This window comes from Mobula birostris, chromosome 2 (genome assembly GCF_030028105.1).
Source record: "Mobula birostris isolate sMobBir1 chromosome 2, sMobBir1.hap1, whole genome shotgun sequence".
Taxonomy (NCBI): Eukaryota; Metazoa; Chordata; class Chondrichthyes; order Myliobatiformes; family Myliobatidae; genus Mobula; species Mobula birostris.
The window spans coordinates 233,701,453-233,725,378 of NC_092371.1; the positions used below are offsets into that span (position 1 = coordinate 233,701,453).

The 23,926-nt window shown below is 41.8% G+C and overlaps 1 protein-coding gene across 1 annotated transcript in view; it reads right to left on the reverse strand.

Moving 5' to 3' along the window:
* The window catches only part of rfx6 (regulatory factor X, 6), a 75,568-nt gene that overhangs the window by 8,823 nt on the left and 42,819 nt on the right, over positions 1-23,926 (reverse strand). The window contains exons 15-18 of the mRNA XM_072280787.1: positions 22,344-22,466; positions 17,059-17,265; positions 13,217-13,720; positions 4,312-4,524 (exon numbers count right to left, since the gene is read on the reverse strand). Coding sequence (XP_072136888.1) covers positions 4,312-4,524; positions 13,217-13,720; positions 17,059-17,265; positions 22,344-22,466 — 1,047 coding nt within the window. The remainder of the gene's footprint in view (positions 1-4,311; positions 4,525-13,216; positions 13,721-17,058; positions 17,266-22,343; positions 22,467-23,926) is intronic.

A 23,926-nucleotide genomic window follows, 5' to 3' on the forward strand; every position in this document is an offset into this window, starting at 1 on the left:
AGTATAACTCAGTGCACTTGGCCAATGGAAAATCGATCAAAACCTTCTGTTTCTTTCTAGCTTGTAACCCTGATGGAAACTGCCATGGTGTGGTCATTAGATCAAAACAGAATCCAGCATTAAAAATCCAGCTTTTTCATTTTTGATACTTAGGTAATCACTAGGTAGTTAACTAGAGGACAGATATGAAGTGATGACCAGAAAAGTAATATTAGGCTAGAAATTGTTTGACAGAGGGAAGGGCATGTTATTGGAGAGAAAGACTTTAATGAGGACTTATCAATGCAAAATCTTACAGCACGCAAGTCCCATGACTTTGGCTGTGATTTGTTTGAGGTCTGCCTGGACTAATAATCCTGTTTCTGAAAGGTTGGTCACCAATTTATGACGCAACTGAAGAGCAGGGCTGTACGTTGGTCACATGCTATCCATTTAGAATGAGTGTTCATTGAAATAATCTGGTAAATAATCTTCAAAGTTCAAACTTCAAAGTAAACTTCTTAACAAAGTATATAAAAAAGACATGTACACCATATGCATCGGGTGATATATATAAAATTGTATATCTCACCAAATACATCCGTGAGATTTTCTTGTGGGGATACTGAATAAATCCGACAACCGTAATAGAATCAATGATTGACTGCACCATCAGGGTGGATAACCAATACTGAGAACGTGAGGTGAAGGGTCCTCCATAGGCTGTGGGAACAGTTCAATGAATCTTCCCAGCCATCTGCACCCCGCACCATTTATCTAACCTCAACCTAATTTTCTGCTCAATCCACTGAAGCCTTATTTCCATCATTCTCTGCTGCAACACTCCCCAAGGGCCCGATTTATTATTAGTGTGATTTACCAATGCAGTCTCATTAGAAAGACACAGCAATAAAAAGTACCTTCTCCTTTATTGCCTCCACAAAAAATGACAGCCCTCTTTTGTTTGATGTTAAACATTGATAAATTTCTTTATCTTTTGATTGATTACTTCCGAGTTATAAAGGGAATGTTAAATTAATTTCTGGAGGCAGATTTATTGATTAATGATTAGCCACATTTGAAATCCTGACAAGTTAATCATAAATTTGTACTACCATTTGTTTTGAAAGCAGCACTCAATATATTTAGAAAGTTAACTCATACAATTCAACAGTTTTTATTTTTAGTGCTGCCTATATGGAAAGTGGAAATTTTACCTTTTTATTGAATGGGATTTGGAGAATGCATGGGATAGAGTTCTGGAGCGTATTAGAACCTAATAATGCACATTAAGAAAACAATACTCTTCACTCTGAAGTACCTTTGGGAGAAGCCATGGGTGGAATTTCCACCCCTTCGCATGTACAACAGCTGTGTTTTACCCACCATATCCCACTTTCAACAAAGAGCTGGCAGTTAAACACGCAAAGCATGTTCCACTGAAGAGAGACGCACAATATTAGTCAACCCAGCAGATGAAAAAAAACCTGTTTTGAGCTTTTTGAGCTCTTTTGGTGACTTGATGGAGGTGTACAAGATGATAAGAGGCATTGATAGAGTGGACTTTTTCCCAGGATGGAAGTAGCTAATACAAAAGGGCATTATTTGAAGGTGATTGTAGGAAAGTATAGGGGATTTGATGGCATACTCTGGAATTATGGTACATCCCCAGTTGCCCATTATGCTGTTGCCATTTTGGGCAACAATGAAGGTCTTCCATCTCTGGCAGTGTTCAGGGCTTCCTTCATCAGTCATACAAATCCTGTGTGGAGACTCAGGAATACTGTCACACTCAGAGGTAGAAAGATTTTTCACTGCTGTTTCTGTAACAATTTTGTTTTACCAGACAGGGTTGTTAGCCCTGAGCAGAACCCCTGAACCTGGGGGACTGGTGGATCACTCTTTATCTGTACTGTACCCTTTGACCTGTTTGGCATGAGTGACCCTCCAAGACCCAAAGCACAAAGCCCTAACTCCAATCAATATAGCTCTCTGGGTCATTAAGGCAAGCAAATCTCCAAACTCTATGACAAGGTTGTAGTAGTTATGGTACTTGGCCAATAATAATGTCAACAGCAACCAGTCTTCAGACCTGAATGGGGATTGTAGATTGAATTTAAAATGCAGCACAGAACAATGGTGTTCGTGGAGCTGCAGACTGGGGTTAAGTTCAAACAAAGAAATACTCTATTTGACCTCAGATGCCTGCATATCCATGAATGCGGCCCTGAGTTAGAGGGAACTAACATTCATTTTGGGTGTCAGGATTGATGGTTGTGAAGATGGAAGTGTTTGAAAATTATACATAATTAAAAGGAAGCATCATGGATACATTATAACAATAGGATTGTCCTGCTGTTACCTTTGATCTTTAGCATATAAAAATGTCATGTGATATTGGGTCAGGCAGTCCTCTTCTTCCTAGAGTGCTTTGAGTATGATGACTGGTTGGCTAAGTAAAGACTTCTGTATCCACCAACTTCAGTGTCTTTCTGGTGACTTCATTCACAGTCACAATAGGCAGATGTTAGAGGCAAGTGTTTTTTTACACAGGGTGAGTAGAGCACACTCCCAGAGAAGTAGATATTTTAGGGACTTTAGGGTTATCTAAGCGTCGAATTATCTAACAGTTTCTTAACTCTTAAATGGGCACATGGATGATAGAAAAATGGAAGGCTATGTGGAAGGGAAAGGTTGGATTGATCTTGGAGTAGGTTCAAAGGTTGGCACAAAATTGTGGGCTGAAGGGTTTGTGCTATGCAGCATCATTCTATGATCTATGGTCTTCATTGTCAAACACATCCATGGCTCCCAGTGGGTATAACACTAACTATACCCGCAAAGGGTGAATTGCTCTGTCATCCTGAAAGGAGATCTCAGTGCTACAAAGATGGCATTCAAGGTAGGAGATAAAAGAAGTTTGGTCCAAGAGACATGGTATCTTGAGTTTAGAAGAGATCTTAGAGAAAAACTGTCATCTTTCAATCTATGGAGAGCATTTAATTGTTTAGTGTTTTTTTAAGGGTTGATGTGTTTGCAGATACGTCTCTACCAAAGGAGATGTAAGGCACTCCTTCCCTCCACTAGCCCGTAGGTCACCCTTAGGCAAGGTGTAGCAACTGCTTAGCCCCCTAGTCAGGGTCACATGAAGCCATGGGAGCTGGTGGTGGATGGTCGTATGAGCAGCCGGTGCCTATCACAAGGCCTGGTTATGTGACCACTTTACTGTAATGCCTGCACTGTTTTGTGCACTTTATGCAGTCCTGGATAGGTCTGTAGTCTAGTGTAGTTTTTGTGTTTTTTTCTTACGTAGTTCAGTGTAGTTTTGTATTGTTTCATGGTCCCGGAAAACTTTGTCTCATTTTTACTATGTTCTGTACCAGCAGTTATGGTTGAAGTGACAATAAAAAGTGACTTGACCTGACAATTTCTGAAGAGTATTGACAATGGCTGAGGTCACCCATCTTATAAAGATACTGCTCAAAAGAAGGCAATGGCAAACCACTTCCGCAGAAAAATTTGTCAAGAACTATCATGGTCATAACCATGGTTGTCCACATCATATGACATGGCACAAAATGATGATGATAATGATTGCTTTTATTATCATTTTCTTATCATTATCTGCTGTAATCCTTATCAATATGCTACATTTGCCCATGGCAGGTGGGCACTCGCAACACATACTGACTGCCACAGTAAACAGAGAGACAGAGGCAAAGAGACAGAAAGACAGAGAGATAGAGAGAGGCAGAGAGAACATCACAGTTCAACCAAATAGGAATCCAACTCCTGACAAATATGTGGTAGAAACGAGGAGGAAAGTGCTATTACTAGGGATCTAGGAAATCAACTAGGACCATTATCAGAAGTAGACACAAAGTGGCTACACTCATCTCAGGTGTAAGTCCAGCAATGTCAGCAATGTCATGACGTCACATGAAGTACCAAAAGGAATTCAGACAAAGAGTACAGCTGTTTCATTCTGACCTGTCATCGCACCATGTTCCCTTCCCACTCCAACAACCCAACACAGAGTGAGGAAATCGCTCAACATCCACCATCTCTCAGTTAAGCAATGACTGAGAGGGAACAGAAGGATGAACCCACATGGAAAAAGACCTGACCCATTTCAGGGAGACCATTCTGTATCTCATTGGTAGAACACTTTCAAGCAAACCTTCCTAGGACAAAATGTGATGCTCAATCATCACCAAAAGTCTGTCATTGTGCTTACCTCTTTTATTTGCCAATAAATACACAAGTTTTTGTTTACTATGCAGAAAAAAAATAGAAATGTTTTTGCATACCATCCCCATTCCTTACACTCACTTGCAGGAGTCCGGCAGACTAAAGGTGATGAATCTGCATAGAATGACCCTGGGTGCTTCCGTCCACAGTCATCCAGAATGTTGAGTGGGTCGTGGATGTCATTGTAACCGGTGACTGAGCGAACGCTGCTAACACTGCTAATTACAGAGACGTGCTGGTCAATCATGGACCCCAGTCTGTGAGATTCTGTGTAGTTATTGTTGCTGTAGTATCCTGAAATTTTAAATAAAAATAAATGAACAATGGCTCCATAATATTTAAGGTGCATCTAGACACAGAGAGGTTAGGGCAGAACTCAAAGCAATGGTGAACTTTGTCAAAATCTGCACCTTTTCCAGTTCAGAGAATTTTAGTTGCAAGAGCGGTGGGTCTGGAGCTGCCTCTTAACAGTGGCAGAGTTTTAATACCGACAAATTACATCTCTCAACCAAACTGTCACCATCCAGTCTACCCAGCAGCTCTGATACGAAACTAGCTGCAGAAGAGGTTATTTTCTAATAGAAGTGGGCCAACAATTATTTAAAGGGTAATTAATTTTGACAGCAGCCAATTGCAGCACCAGCTAATGAATAGTTTCAAGCAAGAACAACACATTTTAAAACACTCTACAGTATTGTGTGAAAGTTTTAGGCATATACTGTATATATAGTTAGGGGTCCTAAGATTTTTATACAGTACTGTAGACTGTTTGACAGACTCATATCAGAATCGGGTTTATCATCATTCACATATGTCACAAAATTTGTTTTTTTTTGCAGCAGTTCAGTTCAATACATAAAAAATACTCCAGTACTGTGCAAAAGTCTTAAGTACATATATATATATATCTGGGGTGCCTAAGACTTTAGCATAGTATTGTAGTAATTTTATGTACTGCATTGTACTGTCACCACACAAAAAAAAAAATTTCATGACATATGTGAGTGATGATAAACCTGATTCTGATATGGGTCTCTATTGTGGACTGAGAGTGGGAAGAGGAGAGGGAAAGGGGAATCATGTTTGGGAAAAGGGGAAGAAAGACTGGAGGTAGTGGGAAGCACCATATCCTGTAAAGATCAATAAACCAACTGTTTGTAATCAAGTGACCTTGCCTGGTGTCTCAGGGCTGGATGTGTCTGTGCCTGCACACTGCCCGCCCCACCCCGGCACTCCCTCTCTGCCACCTGTCCCACACTCCTCCCACAGTGCTCCATCCTCACCATTCCCAACACCCTTTGCTCCCGCCAGATTTACAGACTCACTCTCTGCTCCTTTTTGACAAATATAGTACTGTGCAAAAGTCTTAGGCACCCTAGCTACGTACATGTGCCTAAGACATTTGCACAGTACTGTATATTCTAAGACATCACTCTGCAGACAGTGGTGGATGTGGGTTCAATCTCACCATTTAAGAGAAGTTTGGACAGGTACATGGATGGGAGGGGTACGGAGGGGGATGGTCTAGGTTAAGGTTGATGGGACTTGACACATTAATAGTTTAGCATAGACTAGTTGGGCAAAAGGACCTGTTTCTGTGCTGTGGTGTTCTAAGACTCAATGACTCAATGAATCAGCAGGTCAACAACAGCTGTTGGAGAGAGAATTCCTGAAGGGGAATTTTTGAGATAAAGAATAATTTGAGAGCAAAATTTTGGAGATACTGGATGTTAACTTTCTGCCATGTGCCATGTTTTAGTCTTAGATGGCATGGCACATCCCTTCATGCCAAGAAACAGCTTCCCAGCCAGTGTCTTCCTCCCTGATCAACGGGTACTCCAAACTACGTCACAAATAATATTGACTCTGGCCTTCGAGAAGCAGTTCTTCAATAAATTGAGTGACGACAGGATATATACCTAAAAGAACTGAAGCAAATTTCTACGGAAATACTTTGGGCAGCATTCTGTCTGGGTGCATCACCATCAGAGAGAGGCTCCAAGACACAGTATGGGGAAAAGCTGCAGATGGTTGTAGATTCTGACAGCTCCATCACGGGCACTATCTTCCCCACTATCATGGGCATCTTCAAAAGGCGGTGCCTCAAGAAGGTGGCATCCAATATTAAGGACGCTCACCATCTGGGATCCTCCAAAAGGACCACAACCTTGTCAGTGGGCTTGGAGGCTTGTGTGTCTCAATGACCCAGAGGGCTATGTTGCCTAGGATCAGGGCCTTGTGCTTTGGCTGTTGGTAGGTCAAAGGGTAGTGCCCAGACTAAGAGTGGTCCACCAGTCCTTCAGGTTCAGGGGTTAAGCTCAGGGCTAACACCCTTGACTGGTCAAAATAAAGTTGTTATGGAAACAGCAATGACAAATCCATCTACATCTGTGTATGATGGTATGGACAGACAGAAGTGGAGGACCTTCATTGCTGCCCTCAATGTCAGCGGTGTAGTGGGCAGCAAGTAAGCGAGTATAGTCCAGGACATGCCCTCTTCACATTATTACCATCAGGGAGGATGCTCAGGAACCTGAAGACGCACACTTAACTGTTTAGGAACAGCTTCTTCCCCTCCATCTTTCTGAGCAGTCCATGAGCCCATGAAGACTACCTCACTGTTTTGATCTCTTTATTTATATTTATATATCTCTTATTGCATTTTATAATATTGTCTCATGTATTGCAATGTACTGGTGTTGCACAGCAAGAAATTTCACAACATAAGTCAGTGATAATAAACCTGATTAAAAAAAAGGACATCGTCGAAAATATTCAGGCCTTCTTACAGGTCTGCCCTCAGAAACAAGACTGAAACGCATGGTTACCTTCCAATATGCTCCCATGAATGAGATAAGGTGCAGCCAGGGCGTGCACCCTCCAACGAACATTAAACGTAACTGATAGGCACGGATACATGTGGGTGTTTTGCATTCTGTACTCAAAACTGGTTAAAGACCTGGAACTTGATGATCAATTTTATGACTTCATAAACCAAGAAGAAAGATTAATGCAAAGTAAGAAAAAGTTTTTTTAAACCTCTGTTTGATTGGGTAAGTGAGCCAATTCTCAGAAATTATGATTTTGAACAGGGAAACAGAAAAATTCATTCAAATATATTGTGTTTGCTACGTTCTGCCACTAGATTCCCACACCTGTCACCAAAATTAAATCTGACCCTCTCATAGAACATAGATATTGGTCTGATCAGTAGTTTTCACATTTGAAGTTAATGTATTTATGTGATTTATATTTCTGATGTTCTCAGGTGGGTTTTAAATAATTTAACGATTGCATCTTCCCACATTAATAACAAACTGCTGCTGATGCAGAAAAGGATGCACACTGTGTTTTGCACAGAATTCTTCCCAAAACAGCAGTTAACGAAGAAAGTTTTATCAAAGAGTCTTCTCTCGACAGCCACGCACTATATTACTATCGCTTATTGTTTCTTTTAAAAAATATTTTATTTATAATTTTGTTTTCATTTTATTTGGAGATACAGCATAGTAAATGGCCCTTCCAGCCCAACGAGGTTGCAGTGCCAAAATACACTCATGTAACCAATTAACCAACTAACCAGTATGTTTTTGAAATGTGGGTGGTAACCAGAGTGCCCAGAGGAAACCCATGAGTAGAACGTAAAAATTCCTTACGGACAGCGGTAGAATCGAGTCCAGGTTACTGGCATTGTAATAGCATCATGCGTAACACTGTGCAACTGTGTAGCCCCTTTTATTTATACATAGAAACATACATAGAAAATAGGTGCAGGAGTAGGCCATTCGGCCCTTCGAGCCTGCACCGCCATTTATTATGATCATGACTGATCATCCAACTCAGAACCCCGCCCCAGCCTTCCCTCCATACCCCCTGACCCCCGTAGCCACAGGGGCCATATCTAACTCCCTCTTAAATATAGCCAATGAACTGGCCTCAACTGCTTCCTGTGGCAGAGAATTCCACAGATTCACCACTCTCTGTGTGAAGAAGTTTTTCCTAATCTCGGTCCTAAAAGGCATCCCCTCTATCCTCAAACTGTGGCCCCTCGTTCTGGACTTCCCCAACATCGGGAACAATCTTCCTGCATCTAGCCTGTCCAATCCCTTTAGGATCTTATACGTTTCAATCAGATCCCCCCTCAATCTTCTAAATTCCAACAAGTACAAGCCCAGTTCATCCAGTCTTTCTTCATATGAAAGTCCTGCCATCCCAGGAATCAATCTGGTGAACCTTCTTTGTACTCCCTCTATGGCAAGGATGTCTTTCCTCAGATTAGGGGACCAAAACTGCACACAATACTCCAGGTGTGGTCTCACCAAGGCCTTGTATAACTGCAGTAGTACCTCCCTGCTCCTGTACTCAAATCCTCTCGCTATAAATGCCAGCATACCATTCGCCTTTTTCGCCGCCTGCTGTACCTGCATGCCCACTTTCAATGACTGGTGTATAATGACACCCAGGTCTCGTTGCACCTCCCCTTTTCCTAATCGGCCACCATTCAGATAATAATCTGTTTTCCTATTTTTGCCACCAAAGTGGATAACTTCATATTTATCCACATTAAGTTGCATCTGCCATGAATTTGCCCACTCACCCAACCTATCCAAGTCACCCTGCATCCTCTTAGCATCCTCCTCACAGCTAACACTGCCACCCAGCTTCGTGTCATCTGCAAACTTGGAGATGCTGCATTTAATTCCCTCATCCAAGTCATTAATATATATTGTAAACAACTGAGATCCCAGCACTGAGCCTTGCGGTACCCCACTAGTCACCGCCTGCCATTCTGAAAAGGTCCCGTTTATTCCCACTCTTTGCTTCCTGTTATGTATTTATTAGTGACACAATGTGGAAAGGGCTCTTCCAGCCCTTTGAGCCACAACGCCCCAGCAACCTCCGACAACACCAACCTAGTCACAGGACAATTTACGAGTTACGAGTCAAGTTATAGAGAGTCAGAGAGCACTGCAGAGCAAAAACAGACCCTTTGGCCCATCCAGAGTGTACCAGTAGTTGGACTTGTAGTGGCAAAGGTTCCACAACAGGTAGGAGAGCTTGCCTTAACTACCACCAAATCGATATCTCTCATAGAACATAGAACAGTACAGCACAGTACAGGCCCTTCGGCCCACAATGTTGTGCCGACTCTTAAACCCTGCCTCCCATATAACCCCCCACCTTAAAGTCCTCCATATACCTGTCCAGTAGTCTCTTGAACTTCATTAGCGTATCTGCCTCCACCACTGACTCAGGCAGTGCATTCCACGCACCAACCACTCTCTGAGTAAAAAACCTTCCTCTAATATCCCACTTGAACTTCCCACCCCTTACCTTAAAGCCATGTCCTCTTGTATTGAGCAGTGGTGCCCTGGGGAAGAAGCACTGGCTAACCACTCTATCTATTCCTCTTAAAACCTTGTACACCTCTATCATGTTTCCTCTCATCCTCTCGAATTGTAAAAGTCATGACCACTACAGAGCAAAAGTAGTGTTGGACAGATAATTTTAAATCATCATCCCCTCTCGTTTTTGCATTAAAGTAACACATTTAAAGCAGGGAGAAACTTTAAAAGCTACTTTCATATAAAAAAAAGAGAAAACTACTGTATGTTGAACGGACAAGCAAATTACAGGTTCTCTTTTACCTAAAGAAAACTATTAGGCTTCAGTTACACTGGTGTCTAAGAAGAACGTGGTAATCTGCCTCAATGACTATCGTCCTGCAGCACTTACATCCACTGTGATGAAGTGCTTTGAGAGATTAGTGATGAAACATGTCAACTCCTGCCTGAGAAGTGACTTGGAGCAGTTCCAGTTTTCCTGCCATCACAACAGGTCAACAGCAGATGTCATTTCATTGGCTCTTCACTTAACCCTGGACACTTGGACAGCGAAGATGCATACATCCGGATGCTCTTCATTGACTACAGCTCTGCTCTACTCACTTTATACTTATGACTGTGAGGGTAAGCACAAATTCAATGCAATTTTTAAGCTTGCTGACGACACCACTGTCGTTAGCTGAAGCAGAGGTGGTGATGAATCAGCATATTGAAGATTGAAAGAGACTGAAAATCTGGCTGAGTGTTGCCATAACAACAACTTCTCATCCAATGTCAGCAAGACCAAGGAGATGATTATTGACTTCAGAATGAGAAAACCAGAAAACCAGAAATCCATGAGACAATCCGCTTTGGGGGATCAGAGGTGGAGAGGGTCAGCAACTTTCAATTTCTTGTGTTATAAATTCAGAGGATCTATCCTGGGTCCAGCATGCATGTGCCATTATGGAGAAAGTTTTGCAGTGCCTTTACTTTCTTAGAAGATTACAAAGATTTGGCTTGTCATCTAAAACTATGATAAACTTCCATAGATATCCATAGATATTTCCCTAGCTGGAAAATGCATGGTCATGAAATTCAGTAGTAGAAATAAACGTGCGTACAATTTTCTAAATGGGGAGAAATTCCAGGAATCTGAGATGCAGAGGGACTTGGGAGTCCTTATGCAGAACACCCTAAAGGTTACCTTGCAGGTTGAGTTGGTGGTGATAAGGCAAATACCATGTTAGCATTCATTTCAAGAGATCTAGAAAACAAGAGCAAGGATGTAATGCTGAGGTTTTATAAGGCACTGGTGAGGCCTCACCTTGAGTATTGTGAATAGTTTTAGGCCCCTCAACTTAGAAAAGATGTGTTGGGATTGGAAAGGGTCCAGAGGAGATTCACAAGGATGATTCCAGGAACAAAAGGGTTATTATACGAGGAACGTTTGATGGCTCTGCGTCTGTACTTGCTGGAATTTAGAAGGATGAGGGGGGATCTCATTGAAACCTTTTGAATATTGAAAGGCCTAAACAAATTGGATGTGGAAGAGATGTTTCCCATGATGGGAGAGTCTAGGACAAGAGGGCACAGCCTCAGGATAGAGGGGCGCCCTTTCAAAATAGAGGTGAGAAAAAATTTCTTTAGCCAAAGGGTGGTGAATTTGTGGAAGTTGTTGCCATATGCAGCTGTGGAGGCCAGGTCGCTGGGTGTATTTAAGGCAGAGATTAATAGGTTCTTGACTGGACATGGCATCAAAGGTTACAGGGAGAAGGCCAAGAACTGGGGTTGAAAAGGAGAAAAAAAAAACGATCAGCCATGATTGAATGGCGGAGGTGGCCTAATTCTGTTCCTGTGTCTTATGGTCTTATTTGTGGTGGAAAATATATTGACTAGTTGCATGGAAGTACCAGTGCTCTTGAATGGAAAAGCCTACAAAAAGTGGTGGATATACGGCCTAGTCCATCATGGGTAAAGCCCTTCCCATGACTGAGCACATCCACATGGAGTGATGTCACAGGAAAGCAGCATCCATCATCAAGGACCCCCACCATCCAGGCCATGCTTTCTTCTCACTGCTGCCATCAGGAGGAAGGAAGAGCAGCCTCTGGACCTGCATCACCAGGCTGGGGAACACTTATTACCTCTTAACTATACGGCTCTTGAATCATAGGAGATCATTTCACTTCACCTTAGAACAGAAACAGACTCTTCGGCCCATCTAAAATTTACCAGTATTTGGACTAATAGTGGCAAAAGTTTCGGAACAGGCAGGAAAGATAGTCTTAACTACTACCATAATAGTATTTCTTGAATTACCACTACAGAGCAAAATTTGTGTTGAAGAGATCACTGAACTGTTCCCACAACCTATGGACTACAAGAGCTCTTCATCTCATGCTCTAGGTATTTATTGCTTATTTATTAATATTTTTTCTCTTTCTTTTTGTATTTGCAGAGTTTGTTTGTTTTTTGCACATTGGCTGTTTGTCCCCCTGTCAGTTGTTATCTTTCGTTGATTCCATTGCTCTGATTGCCCGCAAGAAAATGAATCCCAGGGTTGTATATGGTGACATAGATGTACTTTGATAATAAACTTACTTTGAACTTTAAAGAAAAGGACTAAAAATAATGGACAATCAAATAGCTTCATCGTTTAGGGCATAATTTTAGAAAAAACATAGAAAACCTACAGCACAATGCAGGCCCTTCAGCCCACAAAGTTGTGCCGAACATATCCCTATCTTAGAAATTACTAGGGTTACCTATAGCCCTCTATTTTTCTAAGCTCCATGTACCTATCCAGAAGTCTCTTAAAAGACCCTATCGTATCTGCCTCCACCACCGTCGCTGGCAGCCCATTCCACACACTCACCACTCTCTGCGTAAAAAAATTACCCCTGACATCTCCTCTGTACCCACTTCTAAGCACCTTACACCTGTGCCCTCTTGTGGCAGCCATTTCAGCCCTGGGAAAAAGCCTCTGACTATCCACATGATCAATGTCTCTCATCATCTTATACACCTCTATCAGGTCACTTCTCATCCTCCATCGCTCTAAGGAGAAAAGGCCGAGTTCATTCAACCTGTTTTCATAAGGCATGCTCCCCAATCCAGGCAACATCCTTGTAAACCTCCTCTGTACCCTTTCTATGTTTTCCATATCCTTCCTGTAGTAAGGCGACCACTTTCAGCCCAAATGTTTGAGTTCAAAGCCATTCTTCACTGAAAGTGGTAGATAACCAAACAGTGAACGTCTTACATAATGTGGACATGGAAAGGATGTTTCCCATAGTAAAGGAGTCTAGGATGAGAGGGTACAGCCTCAGAATAGGACATCCCTTTAGAACAGAAATGAAGAGGAATTTCGTTAGCCACAGGTGGTGAAACTGTGGAATTCTTTGCCACAGATGGCTGTGGAAACCAAGTCACTGGCTACAGTTAAAGCAGAGGCTGATAGGTTCTTCATTAGTAAGGGTGTCAAAGATTACCGGGAGAACACAGAGGAATAGATTTGAGAAGGGTAATAGATCAGCCATGATGGAATGGTGGAGCAGACTCAACGAGATGAATGGCCTAATTCTGCTCCAATGGCTTCTGGTCTTATGACTTTGCTTGCATTTGACTAGATGAGTTTGATTTGATCTGTTAATACTTACCATTTGAGCCAGTGGAAGATAATGGCGTTCCTTGGCAAGCAACTGAATTCCCCAAAAAGTTAAAGGTGCCTGCATTCAGCAACTGCAAATTGTGTGCTTCCTGTGGATTTGAGGATGATCCAAAGTTAGATGGAGATCTGGTGTAGGGTGACACGGCACAGCTACTTCTGAAGTAGTCTCTTGAAACAGGTTGTTCGTTGTATGAAGTGAACCGGCTGGGCTCTACTCTGTGCTGGTAGACTGTGGCAGTGGCATGAGTCTGATTCCTGAACATGGTTTGATAGTTGGAGTTCGTGCCGTAGAAGTTCTGACTGGTCTGGGGCAAAGTCTGATAGAGTGAGTCAGGGTACGAGTGGCAATGCATGTGGACAGATAATGCTGAGCTGCCATTCTGTGACCTCACAGCCATTGGCCCTTGATTGATGACACTTCCTCTGTTGCCCAATGGAGGAGACAAAGGTGGAGTGATGATATGATCATTATTGTGAGCAAGTTCCATAGGATCTGTAAAGAAAAGATATAAACAGTATTTAAGGAAATGTAGCATGAAGAAAATAGACAATGTTCAAAGTAAATTCATTATCAAAGTACGTATATGTCACCATACACTAGCCTGAAATTTATTTTCTTGCAGACATTCACAGTAGAACAAAGAAATACAATAGAATCAATAACTCTTCACCTCATGTTCTCCGTATTTATTGCTTCTTTTTCTTTTTGTATTTACACAGTTTGTTGTCTTTCATAAATTGGTGTTTGTCTGTCTTTTTGTGTCTGTTTTTTCATTAATTCTGTCATGTTTCTTTGTATTTAATGTGAATGACCACAAGAAAATGAACCTCAGGGTGGCATGTGGTGACATATATGTACATTGAGAATTCATTTTCTTTGAACCTTGAAAGTACATACAAAGGCTGACAAGCAACCAAAATGCAAAAGAAGACAAACTATGCAAATGCAAAAAAAAAAGAAATAGCAATAAAAAGAAATAGATGAGTAAATAAATAATACTGAGAACATAAATTGTAGAGTCCTTGAAAGTGAGGCTTAGTCAGTGATCAGTTCAGTGTTGAGGTGAGTGAAGTTATACATGCTGGTTCAGGAGCCTGATGATTGAAGGGTAATAATGCTCCTGAACCTGTTGGCCTGGGACCCAAGGCTCCTGTACCCCGTTCCTGATGGGGTCAATGAGGAAAGAGCATGGCTCGCTCGGATGGTGGGTGTTTTTGATGAAGAATACTGCTTTCTTGTGGCAGCGCTCATTGCAGTTGTGCTCAATGGTGGGGAGGGCTTTTCCTGTAACAGGATGGGCTGTAATCAAAAATGCTACTCTTTAATCTTTCTTTATCCTGCACACACTCACTACTGTTTTGAACTTGCAGCTTATATTTTTCCATGCTTTTTTTTGTCTGATATTCAAACACTTCATCAATTCTGTGGACACAGTCCTCCTGATAGGATGAGAAATCCTTGAAATTGTTTCAATGCTATTCATAAGCTGTGAAGCAAGTATTTCAAAGAATGCCTGACTAGATGAACTAAAATGGTCAATTGGCTTCTCTAGTCAGTAATTATTTTATGAGCTTGCAATTCACCGTGGATTTTAAGAATCATAAGCTAATAAAAAATGTTTCTGCCTCAGTAAATAATACTTTAAAAAGTAATTCGTAGGTTAAATTCAGAAAGAAGTTTATAATAGAGAGCATGGCGCTCATAATCTCCATTCCAAGTTGAGTATTGGTGGAAGATTTTCATCAAATAAGAATCTATTCATAAATAGAAATTGGGAGAAAATAAAAAAAGAAGTTGCCATTATGTTCTTCAATTGTCTCAAATCAAATTTACTTTAATACATAACCCTCATGTTGTTGTCCTGGTAATGTAAGTTGGTATCTCCAACTTTGAATTTGTGCCAATGTTTAGTGTGCAAATATGTAGTATTGACCCTATTGGCCTCTAAACTGCAATTCTCTCAAGCTAGGCTTCATTGAATTTACTAGGTTTTTGTCACTTACAGGATACTGTCTGAACTTGTCCTAACCCAATGAGTCAAGTGCAAGGAAACCACAATAGCAAGCACCCTTTAATTACTATGCTTATCCGGATCTCCTTCAGGTTCTGCATAACCCCTTATTCCTTCTCAAGATTCACTGAAGCTCAATAACATCCAACCATCCACCCTCTCCAAACAGCCAGCTGCTTTCTTCCTTCCCCACAAACTACTGATCTGCCATGTCCGCATTCTTACTGGAAACCTTCAGCTTCACTGAACCTTCACAGTCCAAAATGAACTGGCCACTGGAGTTAGAATTGCCCTTACAAATCCTTGTCTATTAATTCCCCTCTCTTCCTTTCCTGACTCTTGAAATCCTATTACCAAGACATGAAGCAAAGCCTGCAAAATAAATCTCAGTATCATATAGAATAATCATAAATGTATATTCTTCATACATTGGTGTGGTCCTGCTTTCTATTTAATGGGACCTTTTGCTTTTGTTCACAGTTCAAAGTAAATTTATTATCAAAGTACATATATTTCACCATATACAACTTGAGATTTGTTTTCTTGTGGGCATACTCAATAAATCCAGGACATGTAATAGGATCAATGAAAGCCCGCGTTGAAGACAAACAACCAATGTGCAACAGACAATGAACTGGTACAAATACAAAGAGAAAAAAATAATAGTATCTAAATAAGCAAGAAATATCAATGAAAGTGAGCCATAGGCCGTGGGAACAGTTCAATGATGGGGTGAGTGAAGTTGAGTGATTTTATCCCCTCTGGATTAAGCACCTGATGGTTGTAGGGTAATAACTGTCCCTGAAACTGGGTGGTGTGCATCCTGAAGCTCCTGTACCTTCTTCCTGATGACAGCAGCATTCAATGGTGGGGAGGGCTTTACCTGTGATGGACTGTGAGGAATTTCCATTCAAGGGCATTAGTGTTTCCATACCAATCTGTGACACAACCAGTCAATACACTCTCCACCACACATCTATAACAGTTTGTCAAAGTTTTGGATGTCATGCTGGATCTTTGCAAACTCCTAAGGAAGTAGAGGCTTTCTTTGTAATTGGGCCCAAGCACAGATCATCTGAAATGACAACACTGAGGAATTTAAAGATCCTGACATCTGATCCCCGACGAGGACTGGCTCATAGAACTGGCTTCCTCCTCCTGAAGTCAGGATAATAATGAGCTCCTTGGTCTTAAGAGGTTGTTCTTGTGGTGCCACTTAGCCAGATTTCTAATCTCCCTCCTCTATGCTGATTTGGCACCTCCTTTGATTCAGCCAACAACAGGGGTATCATCTGCAAACTTAAATATGGCATTGGCCTGTGCTTAGCCTCACAGTCATAGAGCAGGGGTCTAAGCACACAGTCTGGTGGTGCATCTGTGGTGATGGAGATTGTGGAGATGTTGTTACCAATCCACACACTAACTGGGGTCTGCAAGTGAGGAAATGAAGGATCCACTTGCACAAGGAGGTATTGAGGCCAAGTCTTGAAGCTTATTGATTATTTTTGGAAGTATGTTTCAATTATTTATACTAGTTTGGAAGAGATTGTTTTACATGGGTGAATGAGAAGCAACCACCAGAACTAGTTCAATGCAGGCTGTAGTATTCCACGCAATAAGATCAATATAATAAGACAGACAAGAAATTCTTCACCTGCTGGAAATCCAGAGAAACACACACAAATTGTTGGAGGAACTCAGCAGGTCAGGTACCCTTCATCAGGATGCAGTTTTGATAAATACAATCAGATACATAATCAGAATTAATCAGTGATATCATTAGAATGTAGTTTGGGATTGCTTATAACCACTTTCTTACCTGCCATTTGAAGAGCACTGTTTTCAGCATTTGAGAATGGAGCTCCACTGGTAGTCAAGTCGTGCTGGTTTACTGAGAGAGACCCATATGGTCGCTCCACCAAAGATTCATTTTTGACCATGGCATCATTAGAAAGCAGTGCATGTTTACTTCGGCTCGCAAGAAAACAGGAGCTTGGAGGTGCTGTAAAGGTTGTTTTGCTAGATTCTGTAAAGGTAAGCAGAAGACAACATAAGAGTTAACTTAAAGTACTGCCGCAAAGTATGTCTCAGTTAGATTGTGAACCTGCTCTCAGGTCCATTGTGAACATACCAAATCTCCTCAAAGTCCTATTGAGGTATGGTCTCCAGCATGCCTTTGTCATGATTGCATCAATATGTTGGGCCCAGGTAGGTCCTCTGAGAAACAGACATCCAGGAACTTGAATCTGCTCGTCCTTTCCACCGTGTTTGCTAACGTTGGCTCTTATCACTCATTTTCTGACTCATGTTATGCCTTGCATCACAGGTTTTGAGGATTACTACCAGGTAGTTTTTTGCAATAAGAGTGTAGACTCCTGTTTATCAGTGAAAGCCGACGCAGAGTGGAAGACTGCTTCACCGAGCTCCATCTGCCAGAAAGGGCAGCATCTCCCAGTGGTCACCCATTATTCCCGTTCCGACATGTCCATCCATGATTCACCCGATATATTTAGCATTATTTGTAGGAATGGGACACATAAGGTATCACTATATGCAGATGACCTGTTACTATACATCTCTAACCCAGAGAAATCCATCCCTGCAGTAATATCAATACTTGCTCAGTTTAGTAGTTTTTCTGGTTATAAATTGAATCTTAATAAGAGTGAGCTTTCCCTATTAAATATGCAAGTTCCAATCTATAGACATTGTTACTGATTATTTTACTTATTTGGGTGTTAAAATTACTAAGAAGCATAAGGATCTATTTAAAGTTAACTTTTTACCCTTAATTGATCATGTTAAACAACTGCTTACTAAATGGTCCCCATTGTCCTTATCATTGATAGGCTGAATTAATGCCATTAAGATGATTATTTTACCTAAATTTCTGTATCTATTTCAATCTTCATTTCTAAATCCTTTTTTGATAGTATTGATGATAAAATTTCTTCATATATATGGCAGAATAAAAATCCTAGGTTAAGTAAGAAATATTTACAGAAATCAAAAAAGGATAGCAGTTTGGCATTGCCGAACTTTAGATTCTATTATTGGGTAATTAATATTCGACATCTAACATTCTGGACACAAGATTTGGATGAAATTCAATGTCCACGATGGGTGAACCTCGAGTGCGAGTCTGTACAAGGGTTCTCATTGGCTTCTATTTTAGGGGCTTTGCTTCCCTTTGCACTTACTAAACTGAATAAACAAATGATTAATCCAATAATTAAACATACAATACGAACATGGTTTCAATTTCGTAAATTTTTTGGATTGAATAAATTTATCCTATCAAGTCCTGTTTTATCCAATATTTTTTCCAACCATCCAGAATTGATCAAGCTTTTCTTTTATGGAAAAGAAAGGGAATAACATGTTTTTGTGATTTATTCATGGATAATTGTCTCATGACTTGAACAGTTGTCTAATAAATATAATTTGCCTAGATCACATTTTTTCAGATATTTACAGATTAGGAACTTTTTGAATGTTATTTTACCTACTTTTCCGATACCACGTCCTGACGAAGGGTCTCAGCACAAACCTCGACTATACCTCTTCCTATAGATGCTGCCTGGCCTGCTGCGTTCCACCAGCATTTTATGTGTATTCTCAGTTCTTTACTTCATCCCTCCCCCTCCAGGTTTGTGTTTTTTTCTCTCTCCCTTTCCCCCATCTTTTAAATCTACTCCTCAGCTTGTTTTCTCCAGTCCTGCCGAAAGGTTTCAGCCCGAAACGTTGACTGTACACTTTTTCATAGATGCTGCCTGGCCTGCCGAGTTCCTCCAGCATTTTGTGTGTATTGCTTGGATTTCCAGCATCTGCAGATTTTCTGTTGTTTGTGACCAGATGCTGTGCTAGTCTATCATATATAGAAATGTTGCCTACACAGAGCTCTCTTTGTCAAGTGCCCCTCCCTTCCACCCCACTGCTCACTGCACAGAATCGAAAGAAGCTGCAGAAATTTGTGCACTCAGTCAGCTCCATCACAGGCACTAGCCTCCCCAGCAGCCAGGATAACTTCAAGGGTCAATGCCTCAAAAAGGCGGCATCCATTATTGAGGACTCCCTTCACCCAGGACAAACCCTCTTCACACTGTTACCATCAGGGACAATGTACAGGATCCAGAAGGCAAACACTCGACGACTTAGGAGCAGCTTCTTCCCCTCTGCGATCTGATTTCTGAATGGACATGAACCCATGGGCATTCCCTCACTACCTTTAGGACGCAGTATTCATGGTCAACTCTGACCGACAGAGGCCTCAGAACGTACTGCTGCCACGTAACAACCACCTTCATGGCATATGCCGCTGATATTAAACCTGATTTTAATTCTGATTCTGATCTCCTTAATCTCCCACAATCAGGCAGAAGGTACCACAATATAAGAACAAGAACTGTTAAACTGGATAACAACTTCTTCCCCCGGGCTGGGAGACCTCTGGACACCCTGCTAACACCCAGTACACATTATTGATGGCAGCGCTAGTACCATTACACTGTTGTGTATTTAACTCTTTGCTGTATATGCATTGTATGGCAACTTGTACCTACACAGGTGTTTTATTATTTGTTAATATTATTGTGTTAATTTTATTTTATGTGCTGTATGTGAGATATCTAGTGTTTTTTACCTTGCTCCCTGAGGAACGTTGTTTCATTTAGCTGTCTACATGTGCTTATTGAATGACAATAAACATGAACTTGAACTGAAGAGGGTGAAGATCCAATGTTATCTTGTCTACATGGTCACTGGGTGTATATTTACCTATCAACAACCTGCAAACGTCACTGACGCCTCGAAAAATCAGTTATGTCAGCCACAAAATGATCGGACTTGGCACTCATATGTGGGCAAGAACAAGGCTGTGCCCCCCGTCCCCCTCCCACCAGAGGCAGATACATAAAATATGAACAAAAAGATTCTGTCCACGCTGGAAGTCCAGAGTAACACACAAAAAAGGCTGGAAGAACTCTGCAGGTTAGAGAGCATCTATGGAAAGGAATGAAAAGTCAACGATTCAGGCCGAAATGTCGTTCAGCATTTGTGTGTGTCAGTTGTAAGGTACTGGGACATGAAGAGATCTGAAATTTTAAAGAACAATCTTCCCCACACTTAAATTCAGATTAATTTATCACGTGTACAGCAAAACGTACAGTGAAATACGTCATTTGTGTTAACAACCAACACAACCTTAGGATGTGCTGTGGGCAGCCCACAAACCAATTTCCCCCGGGATCAATAAAGTATGACTATGACTATGGCAAATGTCGTCACACATTCCAGTGCCAACATAGCATAGCGACAACCTTGTGCAGCTGGATCCTAGACTCTCTGCCATATCGCCGGCAGGTGGTAAGAATGAGTTCTCTCACCTCTGCCCCTCTGACCCGCAGCACAGGAGCCCCCCAGGGCTGTGTCCTGAGCCCCCTTCTCTATTGCCTTTACACCCATGACAGTGTTGCCACACACAGCTCCAATCTGCTGATCAAATTCGCAGATGACACGACACTGATAGGCTTTACTTCCAACAATGATGAGACAACCTGCAGAGAAGTCAATGCCCTGACGCAGTGATGCCAAAAAAGCAACCTCTCTCTCAATGTCAGCAAAACGAAAGAGTTGATCATGGATGACAGGAGGAAGACAGACAAGCTAGCCCTTATTGACATTACTGAGACTGTAGTTGAGAGGGTGAGTACTTTCAAGTTCCTCGATGTACACTTCATCGAGGATCGCATCTGCACTGTGCATAGCAGCTGTGTGGTGAAAATAAAGCACAGCAGGGCCTCTTTCACCTCAGATGGCTGAAAAAGTTTGGTATGAGTCCCCAAATCCTAAGGACTTTCTACGGGGGTACCATGGAGAGCATCCTGACTGGCTGTATCATTGCCTGGTATGGGAACTGTACTACCCTCATTCGCAGGGCACTGCAGAGAGTGGCGCGGACAGCCCAGCACATCTGTGGTTGTGAGCTTTCCTCTATTCAGGACATTTACAGCAGCAGGTGCATAAAAAGGGCCTGGAGGATCATCAGGGACTCCAGCCACCCCAGTGATAAACTGTTTCAGCTGCTTCCATCTGGCAATAGCACCGCAGCATTAAGGACAAAACCAACAGGCTCCGGGACAGCTTCTTTCACCAGGCCATCAGATTTATCAATACACATTGATCTGATCGCATATCTGACTGTATATACATGTATACAATCTTAGTATTAGGGCAATATCCTCCCACAGTTCCCTTCCTTAATGTTTGTACATAGCGATGGAGACGCAACATAAATATACTTAGTCCCTCATGTTGTGGATAGATGTAAGAAATAAAATACTACTTCTAATTCTAATGTTCAGCAGAACATCACAAGCAACGTAAATGTGAATTTCCCTCCGTTGAGGATATTTACAGCAGCAGGTGCAGAAAGAAGGCCTGGAGGATCATTGGGGACACCAGGCACCCCAACCAACCCAACCATAAACTGTTTTAGCTGCTTCTGTCTGGCAAATGGTAGCACAGCATTAAAGCCAGGACCAACAGGCTACAGGACAGCTTCTTTCTACAAGCCATTATACTTATAAATTCACATGTCTGTACATGGCAATGGAGTCATGACGCAAAGATTTTTACTCTTTCACATTGTGGGATGGATGTAAAATTCAAATTTACATTGAAATAAAATATAGCAGCAACAGCTAAGCAAGCTTCTTTCCGATATCCCACCCATCCATTCACTCACACACACAGACAGGCCTCCAATCCCAGGGCAGGCCACATTCAGGCTTCCAGCCTCCAGTGTTCTGACAGACATTGAGTCTTGCGACATGCAGGCATTAGGTATTTAGAAATAAATGTGATAACTAAACCAGCACTTAAACAATAATTTATCTCTGCTCAATGTCTATTCTGCTTATTGCATTGGCTATGAGGTAAAGTGATCCTGACTGCTTCACTTCAGAGCAGCCATGATCTTCCTGAACAATGGCACGGGGGTGTGTGGCTATTGGTAACCCAACCTCCAGTGATCTTTTGTAAAACTGAACAAGTAGCTGGAGAAATTCAGAATGTTATGGTAAGGGAATTAATTAATTCAAGTACCTGCATTTTTCATGTATTTATCGAGAAGATTCTGTAGCTCCTGCTCCTTATCATTGTTAAACTGAGTCTCCATGGCCAATAGAATGTATTCATCCAGCAGCATTCGAATCAGATGAAAGGAAGCTAGAAGGAGAGGAGTAAAGGAAACTTATCTCAGTGACCATCAGTTCACTTTAGGGAGCCATTAAACATCATTGTCTAATGGCAAAGTACCTCCTTCTATCTCAAACAAGGCACTGTTTTTATTCTGATCCTAATCTGTTGCAAGGTTCTCGGCACTCTTCATTTGTTTACTGTTTGACAACTAATTACATGAAAAGAAACCAGTGATGAAAGTTAGCCAAACTCTAGGAACAAAGCAGCTACAGATTATACGACTATTTACTTATGTGGCACACTCTGTTCTTTCAGACCTCCATTTAGAATGGAGATGAGGAGGAATCTCTTCAGCCAGAGAGTGGTGAGGCTGTGGAATTTGTTGCCACAGGTGACCGGGGAGGCCAAGTCATTGGGTATATTGAAGGAGGAGGTTCATAGACTATTCAGGGCATGAAGGGATTCCGGGAGAAGGCAGGAGATTGGGGCTGAGAGAGAAATGAATCAGTCATGATGAACTGGCAAAGCAGACTTGATAGGTCAAATGGCCTAATCCTACTCCTTCATGCCCTGACCAATCAAGAATCTACTAACCTCTGCCTTAAATATACTTAAAGACTTGGCCTCCACAGGCACCTGTGGCACATAATTCCACAGATTCACCCTCTCTGGCTCAAGAAATTCCACCTCATAGAAACATACAACAATGCTGTGCCAAACATGTCCTTACCTTAGAAATTACTTAGGGTTACCCATAGCCCTCTATCTTTCTAAACTCCATATACCTATCTCTTAAAAGACCCTATTGTATCTGCCTCCACCACCGTTGCTGGCAGCCTATTCCATGCACTCACCACTCTCTGCTTAAAAACTTACCCCCGACATCTCCTCTGTACCTGCTTCCAAGCACCTTAAAACTGTGCCCTCTCATCTTAGCCATTTCAGCCCTGGGAAAAAGCCTCTGACTATCCACACGATCAATGCCCGCCATCATCTTATACAACTCTATCAGGTCACCTCTCATCCTCCACCGCTCCAAGGAGAAAAGGCCAAGTTCACTCAACCTATTCTCATAAGGCATGCTCCCCAATCCAGGCAACATCCTTGTAAACCTCCTCTGCACCCTTTCTATATTGAGGTGACCAGAACTGAGCACAGTATTCCAATTGGGTTTGACCAGGGTCCTATATAGCTGTAACATTACCTCTAGTCTCTTAAACTCAATCCCACGGTTGATGAAGGCCAATGCACCACATGCCTGCTTAACCACAGGGTCAATCTGCGCAGTAGCTTTGAGTGTCCTATGGACTTGGACTCCAAGATCCCCCTGATCCTCCACACTGCCAAGAGTCTTACCATTAATACTATATTCTGCCATCATATTTGACCTACCAAAATGAACCACCTCACACTTATCTGGGTTGAACTCCATCTGCCACTTCTCAGCCCAGTTTTACGTCCTATCGATGTTCCGCTGTAACGTCTGA